General features: G+C 38.8%; 1 protein-coding gene across 2 annotated transcripts in view; it reads right to left on the minus strand.

Moving 5' to 3' along the window:
• The window catches only part of LOC110972440 (estrogen-related receptor gamma-like), a 35,996-nt gene extending 25,585 nt beyond the window's left edge, over positions 1 to 10,411 (minus strand). The window contains exon 1 of one of the 2 annotated variants that reach the window (XM_051960807.1): positions 10,230 to 10,411. Coding sequence is in view for 1 of the 2 variants with exons in the window: in XM_051960808.1 (XP_051816768.1) it covers positions 3,172 to 3,227 (56 nt within the window). In the remaining variant the exon portion in view is untranslated. Of the gene's footprint in view, positions 1 to 3,171; positions 3,824 to 10,229 lie in introns of those variants that run through there. The other variant, XM_051960808.1, reaches the window with a different exon arrangement.
• Between the last annotated feature and the right edge of the window lie 2,171 nt (positions 10,412 to 12,582).

The following is a 12,582-nucleotide window of genomic DNA, read 5'->3' on the forward strand; positions in this document are numbered from 1 at the left end:
ATTAAGATGTGACCACAACAGACTCTCTGTCACCGACAAGAAACTGCATCTGAAACCAGCTGAAGTGAACAGTAGGCTGGCAGGCATGTGATCTGCACACACACACACACACACACACACACACACACACACTCGTGGTGGCATCAGTCCACAGTGATGTAAAAATAAAAGCTCCTCCACACACTCTTCAGATTCCAGCGGTCTGAACATGCTAAGCCTCCTGCACACACACGTGTCTCCATAAACACCTCCACACTCGGCCAACTGTCCGGCTGCAGCCTGAACCTCCTCCTGGTTTGTGCTCTGCTGGTTCTGTGTGTTTCCTGACATGTAAATCAGAACCGTCCTGATGACAGATCATTTGTTATTCAAAGAGGCTGGCTGCTTTTAACCACCCGCTGAGTAAACCACGGCCACGCGCTGCTGAGAGCTCTAGGAGGCCGCAGACGTGGAGCTGAAGAGGACCGACAGAAAACCGAAGGAAGGGATGCTTTAATGAAGCTGGAATTTATCCACTGAAACAAGAACACTTCCTGAAGTTCTGCACTGAAATGTAATTTTGGTGCACTTACTTGAATATTTCCAGTTATTTTTAACCCTCATGTTGTCCTCATTTACAGGCACCAAAAATATTGTTTCCTTGTCTGAAAAAAATCCAAAAATTCAGCAAAAAAAATCCCCACATTTCTGTAAATTTGCAAAACCTTCAGGAAGAAAATTCCAATAATTCCTTAAAAGTTTCCCGTAAAAGTTTTATTTAAAAAAAAAATCCCTCAAATGTGGCAAGAAAATTCTTGTAAATAATTTTTTAAAAATTGTAAAAATCTTCCAAGAAATCCTAAAAATATCTAAAGTGATTCCATATATATCAGTAAAAATTCTAATATTTTCTTTAGGAACATTCAGATAAAAATCAACCAAAATCCAGTGAAATTCACTGGATTTTGGTTGATTTTTTAATAACAATAATAAGAAGAATAAAATTACTTTTTGCTGAATTATTGAAACATTTATTAATATAATAGAAAATATTTCTAAAAACCCCAGAGAAGAAGAAGAAGATAAAGAAGGAGAAGAAGAAGACAAAGAAGGAGAAGAAGAGGAGGAAGAGGAAGTTACAAGACGGAGTGTGAAAACAGGAGGAGGGGCAGAAAGGCAGAATAAAGGGGGCAGTTAACCTGAGGGTGGTAAAAGAAGAGCAAGTCCCTTTGAAATGTTCAGACAAAGAAGCAGGACGGAGACGAAAACACGTCTGATTGGTGCTTTAAAGACTAGAGGACCTCCACAGAACCTCTAGAGAACCTTTATTTGTGGTTCTTTGGTGCTTTAAAGACCACAGAACCTCCAGAGAACCTCCAGAGAACCGTTATTCATGGTTCCGTGCTCTCTGAGAACCTTCTTGTTGACCTCTTGGCCTCTGGTGATCCAGGTCAACGGGGTCTCAGTGTTTTCTCCAATAATCTACAGATGATCAGCAGAACCCAAGCAGCCCCTTTAAGAGCCTTAAACACAGAAGTCATGACACCAGGATCACCTGTGGATCATCTGAGACACACCTTGTTACTAAAAAAATATTTTTTAACTCTGATTTTACATATTTTTCCTCTTTTGTTCAATTACTCCAAATATTAAGAAAAATTCTGAGATAAAAAGTTTAAATTTTAGTAATTTAATGAATATCTTTTTACATTTGTAGCTTGTCCTATAAAAATGGAAAAAATCAGAGGAAAAAGAGTAAATTTGCATGTAAACAATAAAAAACACAATTTAAATTCATGAGTAAATCTAAATTTAAGTCATTTTATTATAAAAAATCTAATTACTCAGAGTCAGGGTGGTAGGTTTAAGTGATTTTTTAATTAAAAAAACTTTATAAATTCTGTATTTGCAGCTTGTTACTCTGTGAAAATAGTATTTTAAATCATTTTTAAATTAAAACGGTTACCTACCGGTAGATTTAGGTTATTTTTAATAAAACAGCCGCTTATTCAGACTCATGATGGTACTTTTGAGTCATTTCTTAATTAAAACAGAATAAATTCTATGATTGATTGTTACTTACTGGGTGTCTAGGGAATATTTTAGAGTCATTTTATTATAAAACACCTACTTACTCGCTGTCAGAGTGGTGGATTTAAGTCATTTCTAATATAAAACAGTATAAATAATGTAGCTGCAGTTACTTACTGGGTGTCTGAGGGGAAGATTTAATTCATTTTCACTATAAAACTCTTTAAATAATGTAGCTATAGTTATTCACAGGGTGGTATCTTAGAGCCATTACTGAATAGAAACAGTTTAAGTTCTACAGGTTTCAGGATGACAGATTTAAATTATTTTAAATAAAATGGTTACTTATTTGGTGTTTGGGTGGTTTTAGGTTATTTTTTAATCACACACGTCCTTACTCAGTGTCAGTTATTTCTTAATTAAAACTATACATTCTATAGATGCAGCTACTTACTCCATGTCAAAGCATTTTTAATTAAAACGGTTATTTACTGGGTGTGTAGGGGTATTTTAATTACAGTATCTACTCACTCTGAGTCTGGGTGGTATTTAGAGTATTTTTAAAGTACTTACTCAGTATCTGGGTGGTATTTAGAGTATTTTTAAAGTACTTACTCAGTATCTGGGTGGTATTTAGAGTATTTTTAAAGTACTTACTCAGTATCTGGGTGGTATTTAGAGTATTTTTAAAGTACTTACTCAGAATCTGGGTGGTATTTAGAGTATTTTTAAAGTACTTACTCAGTATCTGGGTGGTATTTAGAGTATTTTTAAAGTACTTACTCAGAATCTGGGTGGTATTTAGAGTATTTTTAAAGTACTTACTCAGAATCTGGGTGGTATTTAGAGTATTTTTAAAGTACTTACTCAGTATCTGGGTGGTATTTAGAGTATTTTTAAAGTACTTACTCAGTATCTGGGTGGTATTTAGAGTATTTTTAAAGTACTTACTCAGTATCTGGGTGGTATTTAGAGTATTTTTAAAGTACTTACTCAGTATCTGGGTGGTATTTAGAGTATTTTTAAAGTACTTACTCAGTATCTGGGTGGTATTTAGAGTATTTTTAAAGTACTTACTCAGAATCTGGGTGGTATTTAGAGTATTTTTAAAGTACTTACTCAGAATCTGGGTGGTATTTAGAGTATTTTTAAAGTACTTACTCAGTATCTGGGTGGTAGGTGAAACACTCGGGCAGGTAGAGGTCGACTAAATCCATGAGTGTTTTTCTAACATGCTCTGATGAGAAGATTCTGGTTTAAGGTTCTGGTTCTGATCTGGTCCAGGCCTAGTCCTGATTCCGGTCAGGTCCAGGTCTGGTCCTGGGTCTGATCAGGTCCAGGTCTGGTCCTGGGTCTGGAGGATCAGAACCTCTGCTGAGGGGAAGCGTCAGGTTTTATCTCCTGGTTCTGATCAGATCCAGGTCTTCTAAACAGGTCCAGATCTAGTCCTGGTTCTGGAGGATCTAGTCCTGGTTGTGGTTCAGGTCCAGATCTAGTCCTGGTTGTGGATCAGAAGGTCCAGGTCCTCTCCCTGCTGCTGACCGGCTCACACTGAGGGTCTCTCTCATCTACCTCTCAGTTCCTTCTGGGGGCAGAGCAGGCTGCTGATTGGCTGCTGGCTCAGCCAATCAGAGGAGGAGGTGCCGGGGCAGGTGGAGCCGACAGGAAGCAGTTTGACAGGTTAGACTGGAGGCAGATGTCTGTTTTTATTCTGTTTTTATTCTGTTTTTGTTCAGTTTTTATCACAGAAACAGAAGTTTATTCCATCTTTTCTTTGTGTTTTAGTTATTTTTTTAATTTTTGTTCTCTGCAGCATTAGTTACAGATCTGTAAAACCATCAGCTTTTAAATGAGATTCTTTGCACATTTTGAAATGTTTACACTATTTTCAGGTGAATATTTATATTATTTCCATCTGTTTTTTAGTTATTTTTTGTATTTGGTTTCATAAATTATCAGACCTCGTTGTCCCTCAGCTTTCTAAATAATTTTGGACACTTTGAAAATTATTTTTTTTAACACATTTTGCAGCAAATTTATGACGGTAAGTCAAAAAATACAGATAAACGGTGAAACTCAGAGATGAAAAGAAATTTGAGAAAAAAGTCAAAAATCATGATAAAAAAATTATATATGTTTATATATATGCACATGAATACATACTTGGTGTGTGTGAGGATCTGCGTGTCACCCTACCGGGTCATGTGTGTTGCTGTGATGCTGTGTTGTTGTGTAGTTGTGTAGTTGTGTTGCTGTGCGTTAAGTGGATCAGAACGTGGGATGATCTGAGCTGAGCTTCTTACTGTAACTTCACTCTCTCTGGGTATTGATCAGGTGATCGATCGGCTGCAGGTATCGATCCAATCATAAGAGGATCGTTACGACAGAACGTTGGGTTCACGTTATCCTGAAGGTTTTCTGCAGGATTCAAAAATTAAGAGTTTCACTAAATAAATAGATGGATAAATAAAGCAGAGATTTATTGATCTCTGTAGATTTTAGGTTCATTTCTCTAATTGTGCTTTTTTTTGTGTAGTTTTCACATATTTTTGTCGACGTTTTGCATCTTTTCAGGAGGACTTTGTGTACTTTTGTGATAGTTTAGATTTTTTGGTGATTTTCTGTTCTTTTGTTGTTATTTCTTTGTACCGTGCACGGCTTTCTGCTTCTCTTTCCGTGTTCACGTGTTCTCGTCCAGTGAAAGCGTCACTTTGGGCTTCAGGCCAGCAGCTGATTAACTCCGATAAAAGAGCAGCAATGAGTCAGTCCAGGACAAAGAGGGAAATACTGGATGACAGAGGAGATCCTGCTGCTCTGAATTCACTTAAAAAAAGATTATTTAAGCACTGTAGGTAAAGATTACCATCAATAGTAATCAGTTTCTTAATTAGATTTTCAATTAATCACTTAAATGTTTGTAAAAATCATCTTCAGACGGGTTTTAATGAACCAGTTTGGACAGAAAATGAGAAACTAGAGTCTTTATTTCCACCAATGTCTGAAATTTTTGTCCTGAAACTGAAATAAAACCTAAACATAAATAGTGTCACACATTAGCAGCAGACAATTAGTAAAGAGTTTAACTGATTATTAACTGCTAGTTTCTGTCTTTATTTGCTTTAAAAACAGTCTCTACACAAAGATAAATTAGATTTGCCTTTTATTTCTTTTAAAAATGCAGAATCTGTGTATATAAACTCTAGCAATAATATTTCCATAATGAAACACTGAAATGAAGGAAAATAAAATGTTGTCACGTACTATTAATTGTTCATTTTTCTCTTTAAATACATCCTGATAATATGTTTACTGTGAATTCTTGCAGCCATGAAAGCTGTGCTCGTTAAAACATGAAAATATTTCATTTAAAATGATTATAATGAGACATTTTCACCGCTGAGAAGCTGGAACTGTTAAATATTCAGCAGGTTTTGCTCAGAAAATGATTTAAACTGTAGCTGAAAAAGCATCAAAGATGAAGGATTTTACATAAAGAAACCAACAACTGCTTGTGTTTCCTTTAATCTCTCTGACCTTCAAAGCTTTTTAAACATGTGATAAGCTGCAGATACGGAGCTGATTTCTGTTTGTTTTTGCACAGAAACCGTCCAGATTGTGAATTAAATTGATAAAGAATTTGCAAACCTGCACTGTACCAATAAATATTTATCAGCTTTTGCTCAACAAATAACTTAAACTGTAGTTACAGTAATCTATTACTTGACCTTCAAAGCTTTTTAACCCATGAAACAAACTGATGCAGGTCTGTTGTTTAGTCCTAAATCAAGTCAAACTGTCCAAAATTTTATGTTTGATTTTTGTCATTTTGTGTCTCATTTTTATCATTTTTGTTATATTGTGGCTCATTTCTGTCATTTTGTGTCACATTTGTCATTTTGTCTCATTTTTTCTCATTTATGTAATTTTGTGTCTCTTTTATGTCATTTGGTGTCTCATTTATGTCATTTTATGTCTCATCTATGTCATTTTATGTCTCATGTCATTTTGTGTCTCATTTTTGTCATTTTGTATCTCTTTTTTTACATTTTGGTTATATTGTGGCTCATTTCTGTCATTTTGTGTCACATTTGTGTCATTTTGTCTCATTTTTTCTCATTTATGTAATTTTGTGTCTCCTTTATGTCATTTGGTGTCTCATTTATGTCATTTTGCGTCTTATTTTTGTCATTTTGTGTTTCATCTATTTTATTTTGTGTCTCATTTATGTCATTTTGCATCTCATCTATGTCATTTTATGTCTCATTTATGTCATTTCATGTCTCATCTATGTCATTTTATGTCTCATGTCATTTTGTGTCTCATTTTTGACATTTTGTATCTCTTTTTTCCATGTTTGTTATATTGTGGCTCATTTCTGTCATTTTGTGTCACATTTGTGTCATTTTGTCTAATTTTTTCTCATTTATGTAATTTTGTGTCTCTTTTATGTCATTTGGTGTCTCATTTATGTCATTTTGCGTCTCATCTATGTCATTTTATGTCTCATTTATGTCATTTCATGTCTCATCTATGTCATTTTATGTCTCATGTCATTTTGTGTCTCATTTTTGTTATTTTGTATCTCTTCTTTCCATGTTTGTCATATTGTGGCTCATTTCTGTCATTTGGTGTCTCATTTATGCCATTCCGTGTCTTATTTTTATCATTTTGTGTCTATCTATGTCATTTCGTGTCTCATTTATGTCATTTTGTGTCTCATCTATGTCATTTTGTGTCTCATCTATATCATTTTGTGTCTCATTTATGTCATTTTGTGCCTCATCTATGTCATTTTGTGTCTTATTTCTGTCATTTTATGTCTCATCTATGTCATTTTGTGTCTCATTTATGTCATGTTATGTCTCATTTTTGTTATATTGTGTCTCATTTTTGTAATTTTATGTCTCCTTTCTGTCATTTTGTGTCTCACTTATGTCATTTAATGTCTCCTTTGTATAATTTTGAGTCTCTTTTGTGTCATTTTGTGTCTGAAAGTTTTAAAGGATAGTACTTCTCCACTTTTTAACAATGCTCGGGCCTCAGATTTGTACAGACGTCAGGGTGAGTTTGTCGACTTTCTTCTTCGTTGGTGCCGAAGCGACGACATCACCTAAGCTAATCTGAGCTCAGATAAAGTCCAGACAGCCGACTGCATGAAGAGGCTTTTATCTCATTACGGCTCACGAAGCAGGCGACCGACACACACTTTAAAGCTGCAACACACACTTTAAAGCTGCAACACACACTGCACCTGTAAACAAACGGTGACGGCTAACACCAGAGTCGACGCACAGCAGATAAAAACGGACGGCAAACAGCTTTATCTGATGTTTAAAACACAACATCACATAGAAATAATCTTGTATAAACCGTTCAGGAAACAGGTTTTATCTGCCGGTGGCTTTTAGTCGACCAGTTTTTATCTGGTTTAGTTTTTAGCTCAGAAGAAACAAAAGGCTGAAATTTAAACACAGATTATTGGTTTGATCTGATAAATGTTCCGATATTTTCTTTGGCACGACAACAATAGCTGGACGCACTCGAGTGAAGGCGACAAACAAACCTCTGACAGAAAGGAAAGAAAGAACGTGATTTCTAGAGGTTTACGTTTCTACCTGACCTCCATCCACCTCTGAGGACTGAAAAATACCCACAGCTTCTGACTCAATTCAAAGCTCCTTTGTGTTGCTCTGTGTCATTTTCTGTCTGGTTTATATCATTTTGTGCCTCATTTTTGTCATTTTATGCCTCATTTGTGCCGTTCTGTGTCTCATTTGTATCATTTTGTGTCTAATTTGGGTAATTTTGTGTCCAGTTGTTATTATGTGTCTCTTTTGTCATTTTGTGTCTCTTTTCTGTTATTTTATGTCGCATTTCTATCATCTGTGTCAATTTTGTCATTTTGCGTCTATTTTTTGTCTCATCTGTGCTTTGTCTAATTTGTGTCATTTTGTGTCTTGTTTTGTCATTTTGTGTCTCTTTTTTGTCATTTTGTGTCTCATTTGTGCCGTTTTGTGTCTTATTTGTATCATTTTGTGTCGCTTTTTTGTCATTTTGTGTCTCTTTTTTGTCATTTTGTGTCTCTTTTTTGTTATTTTGTGTCTCGTTTTTGCTTTATTTATCTAATTTGTGTCATTTTGTGACTCATTTTTTAAAATTTTTGTCTCATTTGTGTGTGGGTTGTGTTGTTTCGGGTGTTTGTGATCATTTTGTCTCCTTTTCGTCATGTTTTTTGGTCATTTCACGCCATCGGTTTGTCCACTATCCTGCTGTTGATGTTCAGTTTTGTGTTTTTTCCTCCAGAGAAGCTCCAGATCTGGCCGTTTCTAGCAGTATAAAAACCAGAACTCATCCGACTGTTTTCCTCCAGCAGAGTGTTTGTTTTCGAGTCTGGAGTCTTTAAATAGATGGACGGAGGGAAACGATATGAAAAACAGAACGCTGCTGGATCAGATTGTGGATCGATCAGAAGGTCAGACTGTCCATCAGGAAGCTTCTGGGAGGAGAACCAGAGGAACGTTCCTCAGGATTTAACATCTTATTCTTCGTATCAAAGTCGACTACAGCGCCCCCTGGTGGAGGAATCCTGCAGAATGTTGGCCTTTAATCTGATCATGATTTGTGAATATTAAATAGATCCTCCAGAAAAACGCGGGGAAAAATCCTTGATTATCTGAATAAATATGCGGGGTTTTTATGCCATTTTATGCGGGGAAATTGCGGAAAGTTGCAAAGTATGCGAATAGTTGTGAAATATGCAAAAATATGCACGATTCACCTGGCGTCTGGCCGTGGAGGGATGTGTCCTCTAATCAGACACTGGGACTGCTGGGGGGTTACAGGACTGACAGTCTGTGCTCTGGGAGGGGGAGGAGCTCACAGCAGCACCTGCTGCTGGTTGAGGACAGTAACTGCAGAATGAGCTGAGTTTTCCTGTCAGAGTCTCCAAAACAGCAGAAAAAGTCACTAGATTTGTGGCTAGTCGCTTTTGACAAAAAAAGTCACTAGGACGCTTTGGAAAGTCGCTAGATTTAGTGAGAAAGTCGCTAAGTTGGCAACACTGGCGTCGCACTCCGCATCAGCTCGTGCTTCTAGTGTGTGTGTGAATGAACTGATGACGTCAGGCCGGGCGTCACATAAAAACTCACAACTCCATTTATATCGGTTATAGTTTTCTCATTTTATGCAGAAATTGTGAAATCAAGCGGGACCCGCATAATTCTCTTTTTTTCGTGGAAATGTGAGATTCTTGCGGGAATTATGCGCTGTTTTGCGGGGATTATGCGGCCTTTTGGGAAATAATTGACCCCCGCATAATCAGCGGCATCTTGGTGATTAATGCGGGAATTCATGCGATGGCATAATCGCGTTTTTCTGGAGGGTCTAATTAAAGCTCTGAATTCAGAGCAGTTTCTGGAAGTTTTTCTTCACTGTGAGCTCATTTTTCAAAACAGTTACTTTCTGAAGAATTTACTTGAACTTAATTTCATCACTGATGTTTTTTCCACTTTTACTTTTAGTGGTTTTGCTTAATAATAATAGGTTTAATTCCACTGTTGGTGTTTTTATTCCAGCTGCTTCCTTCTAAACTGTTTGAAGGTCAGATTTTACAAAATTTTACAAAAATATCTGAAAATATTGAAGAAAATGCAAAATTTGAATAAAAATTTGTTTTTGTTTTTGTAATTTTGGCAAAACTTTTCAATAAAATGTGTTATTTTTGCAGAAGGACTGTCTACTTCTGGCGCTTTTACTGCTGATTATTTTGTGTTTTTTAATTTTTATTCTGTCCAGTTGGTAGTATTAAGTTTTAATTCCACCGCTGATGCTTTTATTTGACCTCCTCTACTGCCTCTCAGCTGATTTGATCTGAATCTGTCCGTCAGCAGATGAACTCTGTCTGCTGACGTCTGGAATTTTTCTCAACACTCCGTCCATCTCATCTCTTTTATCTGTTTTATCTCCACAGGTGGAGCTGAAGCCCTGCAGCTGAAAACACACAGAAAACAAACCGGTACGACGGCTTTCACCTCCAGCTTTCACCTGCTCTACAGGTGAGAATCCTCCATCCTCTGCTGTCCTTCAACACATTCTACTCTGATGTTTCCTCTGCTGCTCTGGAAAAGTCCTCCAGCTCACCTGAGAGTCACCTGGTTGCTACACACACACACACATGTGCTGCATCATGGCGGTGTGTGTGTCGTTGTGTTTCTACTCACCGTGGAGGAGATCCGGTCCTTCTGCTCTCATCCACAGCTGCAGTCCGTCAGTCGTCTCAAGGACAAACGCTTCGCCGCCGCCGAGCAGCGATGCAGCAGCACACACACACACACACACACACTCATACACACACTCATACACTCAGCAGAACACACACTCAGCTGCTCTGGATGTGAGTTCACCTGACTGCTGCTGCTGGAGGAGGAGGATGATGATGAAGAGGAGGGAGGATGAGGAGGACACAGCACCAGAGGAGGAGGAGGAGGAGGAGGAGGAAGACGAAGGCTCAAAGCAGCAGAGCATCGAGTTTCATGTCCGTTGACTCAGCGACTGGATGTTGATGAAACATTAAAGCTGCAAGAGACGAAAATAAAAGCAGGAAGTTCCACGAGATCACTTTCACTTTATGGAAGCCTTAGAATAAAGAAATAAAAGAATGTATGTGCTTTATTTCATATTTAATTTCTCACTTTCATAATAAAATGTTTTATTATCATGTGCTATATGTAGGTTTATATGTAACGCTGCATTTTTACATGTGCAAAACTATAAAATCATCTGGAAAACTTTACTTTCATGTTCATTATTTCCTATTTAATTTCAGGTGCAAAAATTCAGTTTTAAAACAAATATTTTATATTTCAATTTCAGGTTGTGCTCATACGTTTACATACCCTGGCAGAATTTATGATTTCTGGCCACTTTTCAGAGAACATCAGTGAAGAGAGAAAAACTTTTCTCTCCCTCATGGTTAGTAGTTGGGTGAAACCATTTACTGTCAAACTGTTTCCTCTTTTTAAATCATAACGACAACAGAAACGACCCAAATGACCTGATCAGCTGTGACATACCCCAGGTCTGTGTATTTCCCTCTTTAACATCAATGACAGCTTCAAGTCTTTTGTGGTAATTTTTGATCCTCTTTATTTCTCAGATGGTAAAGCTGCCCGTTCTTCTTGGATAAAAGCCTACAGTTCTTGCAAGTTCCTGGGCTGCTAAGGTAAGTGGCTGGTCTCATGGAGCTTCTGGTGTACCACCTTGGGCCGGTACCATGGCTTCTTGAATGGATATTGCACAACCTGGGGTCATTGGAGGACCTTTGGGTTGTTGTGGCACCTTTGGGGCCTTGGGTTGGTGGGGGACCTTTGGGACCTTGGGTTGGTGGGGAACCTTGGGTTGTTGTGGCACCTTTGGGGCCTTGGGTTGGTGGGGAACCTTTGGGACCTTGGGTTGGTGGGGAAACTTGGGTTGTTGTGGCACCTTTGAGACCTTGGGTTGATGGGGGACCTTTGGGACCTTGGGTTGGTGGGGAACCTTGGGTTGTTGTGGCACTTTTGGGGCCTTGGGTTGGTGGGGGACCTTTGGGACCTTGGGTTGGTGGGGGACCTTGGGTTGTTGAGGCACCTTTGGGGCCTTGGGTTGGTGGGGGACCTTTGGGACCTTGGGTTGGTGGGGGACCTTGGGTTGTTGTGGCACCTTTGGGGCCTTGGGTTGGTGGGGGACCTTTGGGACCTTGGGTTGGTGGGGAACCTTGGGTTGTTGTGGCACCTTTGGGGCCTTGGGTTGGTGGGGAACCTTTGGGACCTTGGGTTGGTGGGGAACCTTTGGGACCTTGGGTTGGTGGGGGACCCTTGGGACCTTGGGTTGGTGGGGGACCCTTGGGACCTTGGGTAACTGCAGCACATAAGCTTCTTTGGGGTCCTTGGGGACATGAGGGATCACATTTGCGATTTCCCCAGAATGGCTCAATGATGCTTAGGTCAGAAGACTGAGATGGTGATTCCAGAACCTTCACTTTATTCTGCTTTATTTAAAGGCTTTCTTCTGGCGACTCGAACATCCATCCATCTTCTTCCTCTTATCCGGGGCCGTGTCGTGGAGGCAGCAGATGAAGAAGGTCATTCCAGATGTTCTTCCTCACAGCAATGCTTTCCAGCTCTTCGTGGGAGACCCTAAGGTGTTCCCAGGTCAGATGAGATACATGCTTCCATCAGAGAGTTCTAGGTCTACCTTGGGGTCTCCTCCCAGGAGGACGTGTTCAGAAAAACTCCAAAGGAAGTCTCCCGGAGGATCTGAATCAGATGTCCAAACCACCTCCACTGGTTCCTTCAGAGGTGAAGGATCAGCAGCTCTACTCTGAGCTCCCTCCAGATGTCTGATCTTCTCCTATCTCTAAGGTTGAGCCCAGACACCCTACAGAGGAAGCTCATTTCAGACGCTTGTATCCATGATCTCATTCTTTGGGTCACTACCCAGAGCTCATGACCATAGGTGAGGGTTGGAACGTAGATGGATGGTAAATCTAGAGCTTCTCTTTGAGGCTCAGCTCCTTCTTCACCACGACGGTTCGGT

This window comes from Acanthochromis polyacanthus, chromosome 16, assembly GCF_021347895.1.
Source record: "Acanthochromis polyacanthus isolate Apoly-LR-REF ecotype Palm Island chromosome 16, KAUST_Apoly_ChrSc, whole genome shotgun sequence".
Taxonomy (NCBI): Eukaryota; Metazoa; Chordata; class Actinopteri; family Pomacentridae; genus Acanthochromis; species Acanthochromis polyacanthus.